At 31.5% G+C, this 17,552-nt stretch overlaps 1 protein-coding gene and 2 long non-coding RNA genes across 7 annotated transcripts; 2 read left to right on the top strand and 1 right to left on the bottom strand.

Moving 5' to 3' along the window:
- The first annotated feature begins 3,255 nt into the window (after window positions 1-3,255).
- LOC140841589 (probable isoprenylcysteine alpha-carbonyl methylesterase ICME) lies at window positions 3,256-8,482 on the top strand. Of its 5 annotated transcripts, none has more exons than XR_012120232.1 (4): window positions 3,256-3,742; window positions 3,942-4,013; window positions 4,996-5,125; window positions 8,267-8,482. XR_012120232.1 is itself a non-coding variant. In XM_073209119.1 (4 exons), exons 1-3 carry the CDS (start codon window positions 3,492-3,494, stop codon window positions 5,094-5,096), a joined length of 429 nt encoding a protein of 142 aa, XP_073065220.1. In that variant the 5' UTR covers window positions 3,256-3,491; the 3' UTR covers window positions 5,097-5,125; window positions 8,267-8,480. The 5 variants fall into 5 exon arrangements, 3 of the variants coding, with proteins under 3 accessions (XP_073065220.1, XP_073065221.1, XP_073065219.1); XR_012120233.1 differs by lacking the exon at window positions 8,267-8,482 and adding an exon at window positions 4,613-4,782 and having other exon boundaries at window positions 3,937-4,013; window positions 4,996-8,251; XM_073209119.1 differs by having other exon boundaries at window positions 3,937-4,013; window positions 8,267-8,480.
- Window positions 8,483-9,123: 641 nt separating this feature from the next.
- On the top strand, window positions 9,124-9,933 carry LOC140840528 (uncharacterized). Its single transcript, XR_012120015.1, has 3 exons — window positions 9,124-9,408; window positions 9,498-9,540; window positions 9,675-9,933. It is a non-coding gene; the product is annotated as an uncharacterized lncRNA (long non-coding RNA).
- A 2,168-nt stretch (window positions 9,934-12,101) lies between these two features.
- Window positions 12,102-12,911, bottom strand: LOC140840527 (uncharacterized). Its single transcript, XR_012120014.1, has 3 exons — window positions 12,627-12,911; window positions 12,495-12,537; window positions 12,102-12,360 (listed from the first exon to the last, which is right to left on the bottom strand). It is a non-coding gene; the product is annotated as an uncharacterized lncRNA (long non-coding RNA).
- Between the last annotated feature and the right edge of the window lie 4,641 nt (window positions 12,912-17,552).

Here is a 17,552-nt window from a genome sequence, read left to right as displayed (position 1 = left end):
TGGTACATAGTATAGGATAACTAAGGGATATATAGTATAAGGATAAATCAAAGATAAATATAATGATAAGATAATATGTTGAATGTTTGGTATGATTTTAACATGAGTGATTAAATTTATATATTGTATTGTAATGACAAAATTAACCTTACTATAAAAACTTATATTTCATTCTTATCAAGATCTTGTAATTGCATGTCTCAATTCTTAAATTATGCTATATAATATATAATACACACACAAACATGTATATGCGTGTGTGTATATATATATGTATCTGTATATTTGTATATATGTATGTATTTAATAAATATTTAAAATTAGCGGAAATGATTTAAAATATTTAAACAAAGAGAAACCAAACAAGAAAGCCAAATTAAAACCATCGCATATTTAAAAAAATAAAACCAAAGTGAAGTATATGTGTGTGTGTGTGTGTATTTTTTGTGTGTATATATATGTATCTATATATTTGTATATATGTATGTATTTAATAAACATTTAAAATTAACTGAAATGATTTAAAATATTTAAACAAAGAGATACCAAACAAGAAAGCCAAATTATGGGTTGTTGCCGATGGAAAATTTGGGGGCTAATAATGTCATTTCATATTATTTATTCTTTTATCATGGAGATATCACTAACATTTGGTGGGATGTCTTCTCCATGATGGACCACCAATATCACGGGCCCATTTAATTTTTGTGGGCTTTTAAAAAGTGAACCAAACATATGTTGAAGAGTGATAAATTATTAATCACTTAGTTATCAAACACACCAAACTATGCCTAACTGTATAATCTTTTGAAATATGGTTTTAGAATATACAATGTGTGGTAGGATACTTTTTTGAAAAATAATATGCCATGGGAATTTTTGGGTAGGTCACCAGATGCTTCATTTCGAGTATGATTTAGAGATTGAAATATTTCTACTTGTGCTTTCATATGTCCAATTATTCTTGCATTTTGGAGTGCTTCTGGTTCTGGAGCTCGTCACTGATCGTAAGCTTGTAGATGCAACTCAATCTTTCGGAGATGAAAGCTTGGTTGAATGGGCAAGGTCCACCACCCTCCTTGTTCATTATCTTTTTGATAAAATGGTTTTAAATGAAACCGACTCTTCGGAATTTTATATTTTTTTATAATATCGTTTCATCCATTGTAAAAATATATGAAATTTTGGATCATATTGAACTTTGCTTGTCATTAAGACATCTTACTAGTCCTCCACTCGTTCGAGCACTCAGACAGAAGATTTCAATGACTTCGTAGATCAAAGGTTGGATAAAAACTTCCTACCAACTGAAATCTTCTTGGTTTTGATGATGGTGAGAGCTTTAGATTTGATGGACGAATCTGCATATTTGAGCAATGGGATGATACTGAGACAAAATGGGATTCATGATTCCAGAAATCGCTATGATCCAATCAGAACGATTTATTGGATGACATTTGATAGTCAATATTGTTGGTTTTCATGTGCATCATCTTGATATATAAATATGAAAATAAAGAATAAAATTGGACACCGAAATTTACGTGAAAACCCTTAAAAATTATCGGATTAAAAATCACGAGCATGATAAAAAGATTTTTACAATAATATTTTGTGTGTTATAACATTTCACCATGTTTCCAAATAGAAAACACTTTTAATGCATAAAAACAAATACATGACAAATACTATATAATTTATACATTCAAAAGCTATAAAATGAAAGAATATAGAATTGAGAATGAAATTATTCAAATGTTCTGATTTGTGCATGTATTTATAGCTAAGCTCCATGGTTGAACATTAGATTGCATGAGAAATTTCCGTCTGATTTCACAAATTCATCTGCAACTTGTCAACTGCACAATTTTGTCCAACTTCCGTTTGATTTCACCCGCTACCACCTACCAATTAAATATGTCCACTTGGAGATTTGATTGAGAATCAAACACATCTTCATGTATCTTTTCAATCTTATCATTCTATGTTTCTGACGTTTCTGTTAGGCCATTTGAGGATCTACACCATTCAAACTTATCAGTGTCTATAGTTTTGGTCAGAACATCAGCTATGTTATCTTTTGTATGGATCTTCTGCATAACCATACTTCATTCATCTATTATTCTTGGTAAAAAGTGAAATTGTATTCCAATGTGTTTAATACTGTAATGAAAGGCTGGATTCTTTGCGATGTGCAAACCACTCTGACTGTTATAAACAAAATTACATTATCTTGTTTGTGTCTGATATTTTTTAATAACATTTTAATTCATCATGAATAATTTATGTATTTAAATTAAGTTAAACACATAAATATACTAAGTTGGATTTGGAAATTTGTAGTGAGCAAGAGCCCAATTTTGCTTCAACATAGATACGTTTATGCTGATAAGCTTTGAATATATCAATCACATCAATTTTTTTAAAGGATTTAGATCATTATTCTCTTGATTGATCATCATCACATTCATGCATTTTTAAGGTGTATTGTCTTGTGAGAGATTCAAGAAAGTGGTAAGAAATAATCTTCATGAAATATCTCTATTCATGAATGTCAATAGAAATGAGATTTGATGAATTCAGTCTCAGAGATTTGATGCTCCTATTTTGACAGCTTTACACTGGAGTTGAATGTCGTACACCACTATGAGCCAAACTACATTATATAAAATTGTTTGGATCCTATATATATAATTTTAAAAAATTATATATATGTTATTTTTTTAGTAACAATTCATTTATTTTTTTTAAAAAAATATTTGATCCGAGTTCAATTTTCATTAAAATAATTCTTTTTTGCTAAACCGGCCCACAAAGAAAGGGAACCCAAATTTTGGGAAATCCGATTAATGATTAAGGGTTTGTTAGGTATTTAAATTTTGTAATATTTTATTAAAAAACCCAAAGTTTTGAATTTTTTGGTTTGTAAAATTTTAATTTTAAGCATTCAAAAAGCAAATTGATCTATAAATAATAAACACTTAATGAACAAATTAAAATAATAGGTACCACTTTTCATTTTTTTAAAAAAATGACCAAAAGCAACTTTATTAATTTTTTATGACAAGAAAGATTCCATTAATCATAAGCCAAACTCATATTTATAATATTATATTATATAAAAAAGAAGTAAATATATATTTGAAAAAAATCACTTCAAGGGCATAAATGTATATTTAATTCAATTTTTGGTCTATCTACTATGACTGGTTAATGTTTTAGGGCCGATGATGGAAAGGTGGAACATATATTAAATCGAAAATTCTGAGACGACGACACTTTGAATTACTTTGTAAAAAACCTCCCTTTCTTTACAGTTGTGTCCATCTTCTATAAATATTTTGAACCTCGCTACCCAATGCGAGATCCCACAGTTGGTGTAAGCTTTCCGAAAGATAGGATTCTTTCGCAAATCCCCGTGAGAACCCATTTTTCCGAAGAGTACAAAATCATCTCCATCGGAATAATTAGAATCTGTCGGATCGGCGGGTATGGAGGCGACGGCGTCTCTGCCGCCTTATGTTTCTTCAAAAGAACTGGTAGAGCAAGACCCGCCATCGGATCCTCTGTTCAGGGTCTCTAGTGTTCCGAGTGGTTCACCGGACCAGCAGTGGAGGAGAGGTGGGAGGAGAACGTCGTCGTTGCTTGCTCGCCAGAGGTCGTTTGGCCGTGAGGTCGGCCACGCTGCGGCGGAGACTTATTTGATTACCAGGCTCAGCTTCAAGCTCCTTCGCTATCTTGGGTATATGCTATTCCCAAAATCACTGTTCTATTTCTGGACAATGATTCTGTGCAAGTTCTGAGCTTATTGGGTTTTAGATGCAACGTAGTTCGAATAAAGAGTTCTTGTATATTCAGAGAAAATAATAATAAAGGTTGGATTGTTGCAAGGAGAGATTTTTATTATGAATGTTCACTAATAATATCTGTTTTCAGGGTAGGCTACCGATGGATCACGAGACTCCTTTCTCTTGCTCTTTATGCCATGTTTCTTTTGCCTGGATTTCTCCAAGGTGAGCATCAATTGTCAAACTTTTATCCTATTCTTCAAATTATTCTGTAAATTGGGCGTGTAGAGAATCCTTTTTACTAAGGAATGCTAATGAATCAGAAATCTTGAAAAGCATTTTGATAATGCATAACTAGGTAGAGTACTAGCAAGTAATAAGCAAATGTTTCCATTTGTCTTTTTTTTTTTTTAATTTTTTACGAATCTCCTCGGTGGAAACTGCAATTGATACTTTTACGGTTCATATATTTTCTTCTCTTTAGATGGAAATAGGGTACGGTTTTCTGCAAGTACTTTGACTGTATCTGTTTTTGGTAGTCAGATGTCTTAGAGATAAGGACACTTTCGGCACGCCTCCCTCTATTTGAAAGCGACACGTCTTCATTTTTTTAATCGATTTTGATATGGATGGATATTCTTTTGCTTTTCGTTAATTTGTTTCTTGGTGAAGGTTTTTGGTTGTCAAAATTAGGTCTTGATTTGTAGAAAGAATCACATCGAGATTTAATTTCTCTTACTCCCTCTTTAAGGTTGAAGATTTATCTTGGCTACATCTATACAGTTTAATTATTTTAATTATTTTCCTTTTTTTCCCATGTACAGAAGAATGATGATTTGAGTTGCTTAGTTCGGTGTTTGTCCAACGAAACAAACGAGTTTTATCTGGCCCAGATCATTTTGTGGTCTAGATGGGCAGCTGGTGAAGATCATACGAGCATGAACATGAAAATCTGGGAATTTTGTTTTATTGGAATTCTTTTTCATGGGATCTGGTCAGTTGACCAGTTCGCCATTATAAATTTAGGAGTGTATGAACCTGGATTTTCCTCGTTATCATAGTTGGTCTTGCATAAATGGGAGATCGAGTTTTCAGTGTGAATATTAGTTGGAATGTTTACTCTGAATATGGCATTAAGAGAATGTTTATGCATGCTGGTTCTTGATACTTATTTTTTGAAGCTAAGTTGATGTACATTATATTCCAGGATCCAGATCTACTGTGGATACCATGACTACTAGGACCGCACCTGCAAAATCTTCAGCACCCTCGCCACAATCAACACCATCGTCTTATGTGTGGAATTAATATGTTAATGGAAGGAAATCCTGCAGGAGGTTGGTCATAATATTGCTTAAGTCATTTATCTATTCTCTCAATTAAATGGGAATATATATTTATCTTCATTTTTTTGCAATGCTTATAATTTCTGGATATTATAGATTTATAAATTTCGTAATCAAAATTTTCTTTTTAGAATAGCAAGAAAAAGAATGAGGCGGTTTTGGGAACTAATTCTAAGATGGTATAGACTTTCGCGAATTCAAAAATAGTCTTGTGTAGCATCTGTCACCTTCTATCTTGCAGGTTACATTCTTTTAGCATATATCAAACCTTCGAGAACATGTTGTCTTGTTCAGTCTTGAGAGTTTTCTTGGATGACCAATTATGTTGGTTATCCTGAAAGTTTGTAATTTGGTCGAATCCAAAGTTTAAGAGGGGGCTAGCTATCGATTCAGAGTCGGATTCCTGATTCATCAGTTGGTTCTAATGATTGTATTCAATGTCAGTGTTACTATATTGTCCTCGCATATGTGAACTTGGGATTTGGACATGTTCACTAATGTTGGGCTCCATCAGCCATTATGCTGATGGAGGATAATGATTATGGCATGACCGAAATGGTCTTGGTCATTCTTCTTGGTGCGACAAGCTCAATGGTCACAACTCATTTAATTTTGTATCATGTCGTTGCTCTTTGTTGTGTGCGAAAAGTAGCAGTCTTCGGTATGAATGAATCCATCTTCCTGGATGATATGCCAAGTAACAGAACTTTTATCAGCTTTACGAAGAGGCAAGTCCTCTTTTCGAGAACCCAATGGAACCAAGTACGCGATGACATCGGCTACGACTAGCACGATGAAAGGTTTGCAAGCTTTTCTGATATGAGAGTCACTCTAGAACGTATGAGAGATGCAATCCAGAATCTCAATGGAGAAGCAACCCGTAATGTCTCTTGAGATGAACCAGTTTAGATTGGTTGAGCAAAGGTTGTGTATAAAGCTCCATATTAGATATGGATAGGGAGGCCACCCAAATATTCTTTCTTAAGAATATGATGGTTCCCTGCTTATGTGAAGCAGACAACGAGAGATAAATTGGGTTGTAAAGCCAAATTTTGCTACTTTGTGGGATATCCAATGAATTATGTTGGATATTATTTCTATGATCCCAATGAAACAACTGTGTAAGTTTCAGGGAATGCCACATTCTTAAAGAATGAGTATCTATTGGATAGAAAATGCGGGATGATAGAACTCGAAGAGATTCGAGATCCATCCATTTCTGAAATAGTTGAACTAACACCCCAACAAGTAGTTGAAGAAACACAAACTCCTAGGAGATCCGAAATGGTCCCAAGGCTTGAAGCATTGTTTGATGCTGATTCATCTAAATGGCTTGAAGCCATGTAGTCAGAGATGGACTCTATGTATTCAAACCAAGTATGGTTCTTAGTAGATCCGCACGGTGGAATTGTTTCCATAAGAAGAAAATAGATTTACAAAAGGAAACTTGGGGTGGATGGGAAGGTAATGAGCCCAACGAGATTTTTCTTCAGACCACTTACAAAATTAAGCATATTAACTACCCAAATAAATGACATTATTTTTTCAAAAGCCAAAGAAATTTTTTACCAAAAATTCCAAATGATCAAGAAATTCTTTTCGCAAAACCCGAAGACATAAAAATTATTCCTTTAAAAAGAATAAATGAATATGTCAAATATAAAATTAATTGTCAATGGGTAGTCTTTGTATATATGTGTGTGTGGCAAGATTACTTTAAGCAAAAACATATATTCATCGATTAATTAGAAACACAAATTTACTCTTTTATTTATACTTTCTTTTAGTAAATGTATTTTGCGTTGTCATGTATTTATAGATAAATATGAACGGAAAAGAAGTGAAGTAACATCGATCATAAACAAACTATAGCAAAGAGGCCTATCCGGTAATGAGTAATGACAACTTAACAAAATCTCAAGACAACAAATACCCAAGCTCAAGGCAACAAACACCGAAAATCCAAAATTCTATAGATAATGTTCTATGCAAAGAAGATGCGTTAATAGCTTTTTTCATTTTTGTTCAACCAATCTAAACTTGCTCATCTCCATAGACATTACAGGTTGCTTTTCCATGGAGATTCCAGATTACATTTCTCATACGTTCTAGAGTGACTCTCATCTCAGTAAAGCTTGCAAACTTTTTATCGTGCTTATCGTAACTGATGTCATCATGTACTTGGTTCTATTGGGTCCTCGAAAGGAGGACTTGGCTATTCGTAAAGCTGATAAAAGTTCTGTTGCTTGGTATATCATCTAGGAAGGTGGATTCTTTCGTACTGAAGACTGCTACGTTTCGTAAACAACAAAGAGCAGCGACATGGTACAAAATTAATTGAGTTGTGACCATTGAGCTTGTCGCACCAAGAAGAATGGTCAAGGCCATGTCGGCCATACCATAATCATTATCCTCCATCAACATAATTTCCATTAGGTTAGATGGAGGCCAACATTTGTGAACATGTCAAAATCTCAAGTTCACATATGCGAGGACAATATAGTAGCACTGACATTGAATACAATCATTAGAACCAGCTGAAGAATCAAGAATCCGACTCTGAATCGGTAGCTAGCCCCTTCTTGAACTTTGGATTCGACCAAATAACAAACTTTCAGGATAACCAACATAATTAGTTATACAAGAAAACTCCCAGAACAAGATAACATGTTCTCGGAAGCTTTATATATGCTAAAAGAATGTAACCTGCAAGATAGAAGGCGACGGATGCTGCACAAGACCATTTTTGAATTCGCGAAAGTATGGACTATCTTAGAACTAGTTCTCAAAATCGTCTCATTCTTTTTTTTGCTATTCTAAAAAGAAATTTTGATTATGAAATTTATAAATATATTATGCGCAGAAATTAGAAGCATTGCAGAAAGACGAAGACAAGTATATATTCTCATTTAATTGATAAATAGCTTATCAACATTATGACCAACCTCCTGCAGGATTTCCTCCCACTTAACACAATTTGATCAAATTCTATATTAGTGTGGTAATATGACGTATATTTTTATAAAATGTATACAATTATTGAGTTATCTTATGGAATTTGATCGAATGACAAAAGATAATTTAACTCTTATTGGTAAAATTAATATGTCAGTGGAAAAGATCCTGCAAGAGGTTGGTTATAATATTGTTAAGCCATTTATCTATTCTCTCAATTAAATGAGAATATATACTTGTCTTCATCTTTTTGCAATGTTTCTGATTTTTTTCTATTATTGATTTATAAATTTCATAATCAATATTTTCTTTTTAGATTAACAAGAAAAAGAATGAGACGCTTTTAAGAACTAGTTCTAAGATGGTCCTAACTTTGAGTGAAGTTAAATAGAGTTACCGAGCATTATTATATTATATTTTTAAAATGTTAAACTTCTTAAAAAGAACTATTTTTTACTAAAAAATATATTGAATATATTAAATTTAAATATTAATTTTGTATTATTAATAATTTAATAGTAAATGTATGATATTGTTCAAATGTATAAAATATTTTATTGATAAAGTTTTTGGCTTATTTCGATATTAGTTAAAATAAAATAATTTAAGGACATAGAGAAATTAATTAATAGTAGTAAAATTTTGTAGGACAAATATAATAATCAGTTGATACATATGTAAAAGTAATTGGCTCAACAGAAAGAAGTGAAGTAGATTATTGTTGGACTGCATGATTGATTATTCACTCAAGCTCAGCGTAACAAATTTATGTTATCTTTTCGTTATTATGTATATCTAATCAAGATTCATTACTCAAAAAGCTAGAATGAATAAAGAAATACAGGTGAATGAGTAATCTTTACACACACACACACACACATATATATATATATATATATATATATATATATATATATATATCAAATCTTTTACTATTTATTAAGTTTAAGCACCACATAGAAACTGTCGTGTCTTGGTCTGTTTTCTAATTACCCAAAATTGCCCCTAAACCCACGCACATTCCCTCACTTTCTCTCATTCCACGTCTAAAGAAATTAATTCAATTTCAAAATATCAACCCCATAGGACCACCGGCCCACCAACCACGTTACCGGAAGAAAATGCTTCATTTTCATTTCAATTTCAAAATCTCCATCTCTCACCCTCCTCCACGTTCGAGAGCAAACTGCTTCAAATTTAAAAAACTTCACCCGTCCCATTTTTAAAGAAAGAAAACTGCTTTGATGTCAAAATCTATCTTTTTGAGATATTGGATACTGGAGATTGGACAATGAAGAACAATTTTCCTCTCCAAATCGGTAATTTATATTTCATTTTCTCATTCTCACTTTCTCAATATCTGCACTAATCTTCGCATATTATCTCAATTCTATTTTTGAAATTTCAGTCCAGGTACAAATGGCCCTCTACTCAACTCTGCAGCATCTAAGGTTTAATCTTTTATCTATTGTTCCTTTTATTATATAAATTAGTAATTTTGCATTCTACTTTCCTCTCTAAGATGTAAACTTATCATATCATTGCATAAATTTATGTTTTAATCCTCCAATTTTGCTTTTCATAGTTGCTCATAAAATTGCTCTCGACATGCTCGATGAAATGTGAGAAAGAATATTTAGTAGAAGATGTAAACAAGTATTAGTAAAAACGATGCATTATCCTAGGTATGACATATATCAGAGATTCAGAGTCATTTTCGAAAGTGTTTGTTTTCAATATGATGTATTTAATTATTTGCATTAATATACAGTGTTATTAAGGAAATACATATTTTGATTTAAGAAACTCAAATATTTTGTGGCGAATTTTATAGTCATTTTGAATGATTTTGTGTTATCTATTTCTTTTTTGTTATAATTTTTTTCCTTATGCTCGCGTTGATCTAATAATTTCTTTAAACTAGCAACTGATGCACATTCTCGAAATTGAGACATTGATAGAATGCATTTCTCCTCGCAAAATATTATTATATATTTATAATTACCTCTTGCTTTACAATATTTCAATATTTTTTTTAACTTTCATAATATAAATTTTGAAATAAATACATTCTTTACCATTTTTTCTACTTTTAGGTACTTCATTTTATTTTTATTACATGCAATTCCCCACTGTCTTTTCGAATTCATGATTTCGTATCATTATTTATATTCTTGGATGTATATCTATTCATCAATTGATTTGGATTTCACACTATATTTAAAGTCATTTGATTTCACAATATATTTAGTACGACATCTTTTTTGAATCTACGATTTTGTATAATTATTTAGCATTAAAATGCAATAACATAAACTTAAAATGTTAGATGACTAAATACAAAAGTCATATTTGCAATGAATAACATTAACTTTACTAAATTTGTAGCCTATCAGGACGCAAATTATTGATTTGGGTTGGAAAATCTTAATCGGGATGAACATAGCAACAATAAGACATTCACTTATATTATCTTACACACTTATATTAAAGTTTATGTATCCAAACAATAAGACATTCACTTATTGTTCAAGTGCATATGTAGCTTACATAAAATATATATATATATATATATATGACATTCACTTATATTATCTTACACACGCAACGCGTGTGCATCAGTCGCTAGTATTGATAAATCTTGTTTCCTTTAGACACATAACATCGATCATATTCTTTGTTACCTTTTTAGCAGCTGAATGTTATCAAACTGATGGTGCCAAGCTCTTTATTGTCCTATCTCGCTTCTCACTTTGAAATAAAATCCAACTGCTAAAAGGATAACAAGGAATATGATCGATGATCAGTGTATAAAAGAAACACGATTTATCAAAATTGTATATGTGCATGTAAAAATTACTCACTCATCTATAGTTCCTTCTTCATTCTTGTTTATTGATTAACGAATCCTTGATTATATATATAATGGCGAAGAGAGAACAAAAATTTGTTACGCCGAGCCTGAGTGAATGATTAGTCATTCAGACCAGCAGTAATTTGCTCCACTTCTTTTTGTTGAGCCAATTACTTTTGCACATGTGTCAACTTATTATTATATTTGTTCTTCAAAATTTTACTACTATCAATTAATTTTTATATGTCTGTATATTATTTTATTTTAATTAATGTCAAAATAAACCAAAAACTTATCAATAAAATATTTTATATAGTTGAGCAATATTATATACTAGCGACTGATGCACACGCGTTGCGTGTGTAAGATAATATAAGTGAATGTCATATATATATATATATATATATATATATATATATATATATATATATATATATATATATATATTTTATGTAAGCTACATATGCACTTGAACAATAAGTGAATGTCTTATTGTTTGGATACATAAACTTTAATATAAGTGTGTAAGATAATATAAGTGAATGTCTTATTGTTGCTATGTTCATCCCGATTAAGATTTTCCAACCCAAATCAATAATTTGCGTCCTGATAGGCTACAAATTTAGTAAAGTTAATGTTATTCATTGCAAATATGACTTTTGTATTTAGTCATCTAACATTTTAAGTTTATGTTATTGCATTTTAATGCTAAATAATTATACAAAATCGTAGATTCAAAAAAGATGTAGTACTAAATATATTGTGAAATCAAGTGACTTTAAATATAGTGTGAAATCCAAATCAATTGATGAATAGATATACATCCAAGAATATAAATAATGATACGAAATCATGAATTCGAAAAGACAGTGGGGAATTGCATGTAATAAAAATAAAATGAAGTACCTAAAAGTAGAAAAAATGGTAAAGAATGTATTTATTTCAAAATTTATATTATGAAAGTTAAAAAAAATATTGAAATATTGTAAAGCAAGAGGTAATTATAAATATATAATAATATTTTGCGAGGAGAAATGCATTCTATCAATGTCTCAATTTCGAGAATGTGCATCAGTTGCTAGTTTAAAGAAATTATTAGATCAACGCGAACATAAGGAAAAAAATTATAACAAAAAAGAAATAGATAACACAAAATCATTCAAAATGACTATAAAATTCGCCACAAAATCTTTGAGTTTCTTAAATCAAAATATGTATTTCCTTAATAACACTGTATATTAATGCAAATAATTAAATACATCATATTGAAAACAAACACTTTCGAAAATGACTCTGAATCTCTGATATATGTCATACCTAGGATAATGCATCGTTTTTACTAATACTTGTTTACATCTTCTACTAAATATTCTTTCTCACATTTCATCGAGCATGTCGAGAGCAATTTTATGAGCAACTATGAAAAGCAAAATTGGAGGATTAAAACATAAATTTATGCAATAATATGATAAGTTTACATCTTAGAGAGGAAAGTAGAATGCAAAATTACTAATTTATATAATAAAAGGAACAATAGATAAAAGATTAAACCTTAGATGCTGCAGAGTTGAGTAGAGGGCCATTTGTACCTGGACTGAAATTTCAAAAATAGAATTGAGATAATATGCGAAGATTAGTGCAGATATTGAGAAAGTGAGAATGAGAAAATGAAATATAAATTACCGATTTGGAGAGGAAAATTGTTCTTCATTGTCCAATCTCCAGTGTCCAATATCTCAAAAAGATAGATTTTGACATCAAAGCAGTTTTCTTTCTTTAAAAATGGGACGGGTGAAGTTTTTTAAATTTGAAGCAGTTTGCTCTCGAACGTGGAGGAGGGTGAGAGATGGAGATTTTGAAATTGAAATGAAAATGAAGCATTTTCTTCCGGTAACGTGGTTGGTGGGCCGGTGGTCCTATGGGGTTGATATTTTGAAATTGAATTAATTTCTTTAGACGTGGAATGAGAGAAAGTGAGGGAATGTGCGTGGGTTTAGGGGCAATTTTGGGTAATTAGAAAACAGACCAAGACACGACAGTTTCTATGTGGTGCTTAAACTTAATAAATAGTAAAAGATTTACTATTAAATTATTTAATAATTAATATTTATATTTAATATAATATCATTCAATATATTCAAAAGTTCTTTTTTAAAAGTTTAACATTATTAAAATAAAATATAGCTCTTTACTTGTCTTAGCTCGCTCCTCATTTTGAAATACCATTCAACTGCTAAAAGTGTTAACAAAAATTATGATCGATGGTCGGTGTCAAAAGGAAACAAGATTTATCAATATATGTGTGTGCATGTAAATATTACTCACCCACCTCCAGTTCCTTCTTCATTCTTGTTTTTTGAGTAACGAATCCTTGATCATACATATATAATGGCGAAGTGAGAACAAAAATTTGTTAGGCTGAGCTTGAGTGAGTGATTAGTCATGCATGCCTGTTGAGTCAATTACTTTTTCACATGTGTCAACTCATTATTATTTTTGTCCACCAAATTTTACTACTGTTAATTAATTTCTATATATCTTTATATTATTTTATTTTAACTAATGTGGAAATAAGCCAAAAACTTTATTAATAAAATATTTTATACATTTGAGCAATATTAACTATTAAATTATTTAATAATACAAAATTAATTTTTAAAAAATTAAATTTATATTTAACATAATAGTATTCAATATACTTTTTTAATCAAAAGTAATCTTTTTCAAAAAGAGTAACATTTTTTTAATGCTATGTAGTTTTGTTTTAACTTCACTCATCTTTCTATAAAAAAAATGAAAAAGCAATATACATATAGTAAAGAAAAGGCAAAAACTTGTGTGAGACGGTCTCACAGGTAGTATTTGTGAGACGAATCTCTTATTTGGGTCACCCATTAAAAAATATTACTTTTTATGCTAAGACTTAAGAGTATTACTTTTTATTGTGAATATGAGTAGGGTTGACCGTCTCACAGATTATGATCCGTGAGACAGTCTCACATGAGACTCACTCAAGATTGTTCCACATATATTTTTCAATCAATTTGTAATAGATAAAAAAGATGAATATATCATTGATTTTGAGTTTGAATCCGATATAGATGAATTATTGTAAAAACATGGAGATGATAAAAAAGAAGAATTAAATATTTAAGTAAAAAAATTGTTTTGATGATTGTCTGAGCTCCTAGACGTTGTATGGTGGCTGTTCGTCTTCCTACCGTTTTTTTATAGACTACCAAAGATCATCTTTTGGCACATTCTGATTTGAGCAGAACAATGATTTCTTGAATCATGAAGGCCACTTTGTCCCCGTTTCATCCCGTTACTCAAATCTGCAGATTTTTATTGAATCCAAAGCTCTCACTCTCTGCAAACCAAGAGAATGGGTTGGAAAGGCATCCACAAAGTTCAAGAAGTTGAATTAACATATTGCATCTGGCTCATTCTAGGTCTTCTTGTAGCGGAATGGCACACAAGCCGAGGCCGCTTCAACCATCCGGAACATTTCAGTTTCTAGGATGTTTTTGTCCAACCTTGGATCTACCAAGTGACTGAAATCTTTTGTCTCCGAGTGCTCGTGCGAGTAAAGGACAAGCCTGAAGAATAGACAATGAAAAGCTATCTAGCTAACAAGAGCAGGGCTTAATATGATCCAAGATTCGAACATACTATACTCTTACTGTTGATGAAACAAAATTTATAAGAATCCAAATTTCGGGAAATTCAACAGGATATAAACCATTTTACCAAAAAGATAACGAACAAGAAGGGGCGATGGACCTCACCCATTTAACCAGGCTTTCATCTCCTAAAGGTTTAGCTGCATCGATAGGTTTATGACCAGTAATGAGCTCCAGAAGCACAACACTAAATGAAAAAAACGTCAGACTACTCGGTCAATTTACCAGTTGATGCATACTCAGGAGTCAAGTATCTGTATTAGATCCAAATACTTTTGAAAAAACGAATGAATATAGAATACGTATGCCAATTCATTACAAGAATAATTGGACTTATAATTCGAAATATTTCAATCTCTCCAAATTTTAGTCAAAACAAAGCATCTGGCAACCTACCCGAAGGTTCCCATTACCCTTGTTGACACATGGTTATGTGAATCCAACTCGAATGCCAGCTTTGAAGCCTGTCCATTTGTGGAACGAAATTACTTCAGAAACGCTTATAATGCTAGGCTATGATGTATGAATGTATTTATGTGTTCGAAATTGACATACCCGAGCTTCGAAGTTGTTATCCAGGAGAATGTTTAAGGATTTGATATCTCTGTAGAATGATAAGTGGTTGAACTGATAAAGACAACCAAAACGCGAGTGATTCCTTGCAAAAATTTAAAAGAAATTGCAGGCCATATAGCATATCATTTTCAAATAATATCCTACCTCACATTTTATAGTATGAAAATGTATTAACTCTGAAGATAGAAGCTTAAAACTTACATTCCTCGTGAAGATAAGTTAATCCACGAGCTGCAGCGGCGGCGACTTTGACTTTAGTAGCCCAATCCCTTGTCTTCAGCTACATACGCCGATAACTTGAGAACTCAGACAGCAATATTTGTCCGGAAATGGGCAAAACATCATGAATATGCGATATAGCATGATGATGGTAATACACGTCACGCCCTGAAACCGAGACACAATATTGGTGTTATTTAACAATTTAAAATTGTACAACAACAAGTCGTGTATTACATAAAATAACCAAAAGTCAGTCTATTACAAAAATCAAGACTGTTTTTACATAACATTAATGCGGAAACGTTAACATAATTGAAAATAAAAATAAAATCGATGCTTGAAACTTCATGTCTCGAACTTGATCATCAATCCCAAAACATGTGTTGTCCATCATCTTCCAATTGATTTTCACCTTTATCTAGGGAGGGAAGTAAGTGGAGGAGTGCCGCAGAACATTCAGCATGTGGGAACAATCGTACACAAAAATATCAAAATATACATGTAATATGAGTTCAAATGTGACGTCACAGAATATATCGCAACATGAATCAAGACATGAGACAAACAAAATTCAAAACAAGACATCAAAACATATCATAACTGAAGAATAAACTCGCACTTTTATTCATCTTTTTATCAATGATACTGATGAGTCCCTAATTATTACTACTCTAAGACGGCGAGACCATATATCCGTTATTATAACCCACCACCTCAGGGCTTTATCTTCTTTTATCATGTTTCAGAAATTTTCTTACCACTTGTAATTTGAATCATAAGAGTGTATTTTTATTATTCATAGCATAACAAAATAATCATGTGGAAGGAAACATATATGAAATCAGAGGATATGAAACAAATAATGTACGGTTGAGTTTTAAAAACTGAAACATCATTATTTTAAAATACATATACAAGCCTTTTTATTTAATCTTAAGTTGAGAATAACGTGAACAAAGTTGTTGGAAAGGTTGCTAAAATAGACACAATTCCTAGAAGACAACTATTCTTTGAGAACTTGAAAGTGGTTGTTTTTCCTTGCTCGAAGTGGCCAGAACTTTGCTTACAAATGGTTGCTCGAAGATGGTAGAAATCAACTTCTAAAATTTATATAATGGACATCACCTTCTTACCCTAGTTTGGTCAGATTTTTCGCTCGAAAGTAGCAGCACTCTTGCTCAAAAATGTTGGTGTAGGGAAATTCGAAAATAGGAAAAGAAATATTTTGTGTTTCATATGATTTCCTTCAGCTTTGGGGTAGTATTTATAGACTAGAAAGGGGAGAGAAACTCAAGAGAACTGAAGAAAATTTGAATGGGAACTTCCTCGTACTTTAATGTTTCGTCACCTAAGTACTTGACTCTTGGTATCCACGATTCGATGGAAACTTCTTCGTACCTTAATTATTAATTCAGTTTTCCTTTCATCAGAAGTGGTACAAACTCAAGAATATGACTTGGATATGTATATATCTTCTTAGTTGTGAAACGTAGAAAACTAGAATTCTAAACATGTCGGGTGGGATTGCTAATCTATAAGAAAGTGTTCTCACTTTCTCTAGAATTCCAAAATGTCCAACATATCTGAGGTTCACTTTCTCAGCCTTATTGAATCGGTTCACAACTTTCATGGTTGACACTTTCACATGTGTTTTTTTACGCACTTCAAATTCCACCGATCTTCTCTTTATGTCAATGAATCTTTTTTGTCGATCTTGTGCAGTCTCTTTGTGATGATAGTAACTTTATCAACTGTTTTTTTGGATCAGCTCGAGTCCAGTTATAGAATTTTTCCCTACTTTATCCCAATATAGTGGTGATTGAAATTTTTCTCCATGAAGATCTTCTTATGATGTCATTTCAATATTGTTGTGATAACTATTATTGTGAGCGAACTCAATCAAGGGCAGATTTAATTTCCCCGAAGTTTGTTGAAAGCTCTTCCAAAAACAGGATACAAATCTAGGCTCTCACGAGCATTATAGTACAAGGTGTTCAGTATATGTATTTTTTATCTCTAATTTTTGAAGCAAAGTATATGTACTTTTTTTTATCTCTGATTTTCCCAGAACTGATTTTGCTCTTCTTCTGTTTTGAAGCAAAGTATATGTATTTTTTTATCTCTAATT

The sequence above is a fragment of the Primulina eburnea genome, chromosome 9 (assembly GCF_022965805.1).
Source record: "Primulina eburnea isolate SZY01 chromosome 9, ASM2296580v1, whole genome shotgun sequence".
NCBI lineage: Eukaryota > Viridiplantae > Streptophyta > Magnoliopsida > Lamiales > Gesneriaceae > Primulina > Primulina eburnea.
The sequence above is the reverse complement of the archived record's forward strand: the minus strand, read 5'-3'. Positions and strand labels throughout refer to the sequence as shown.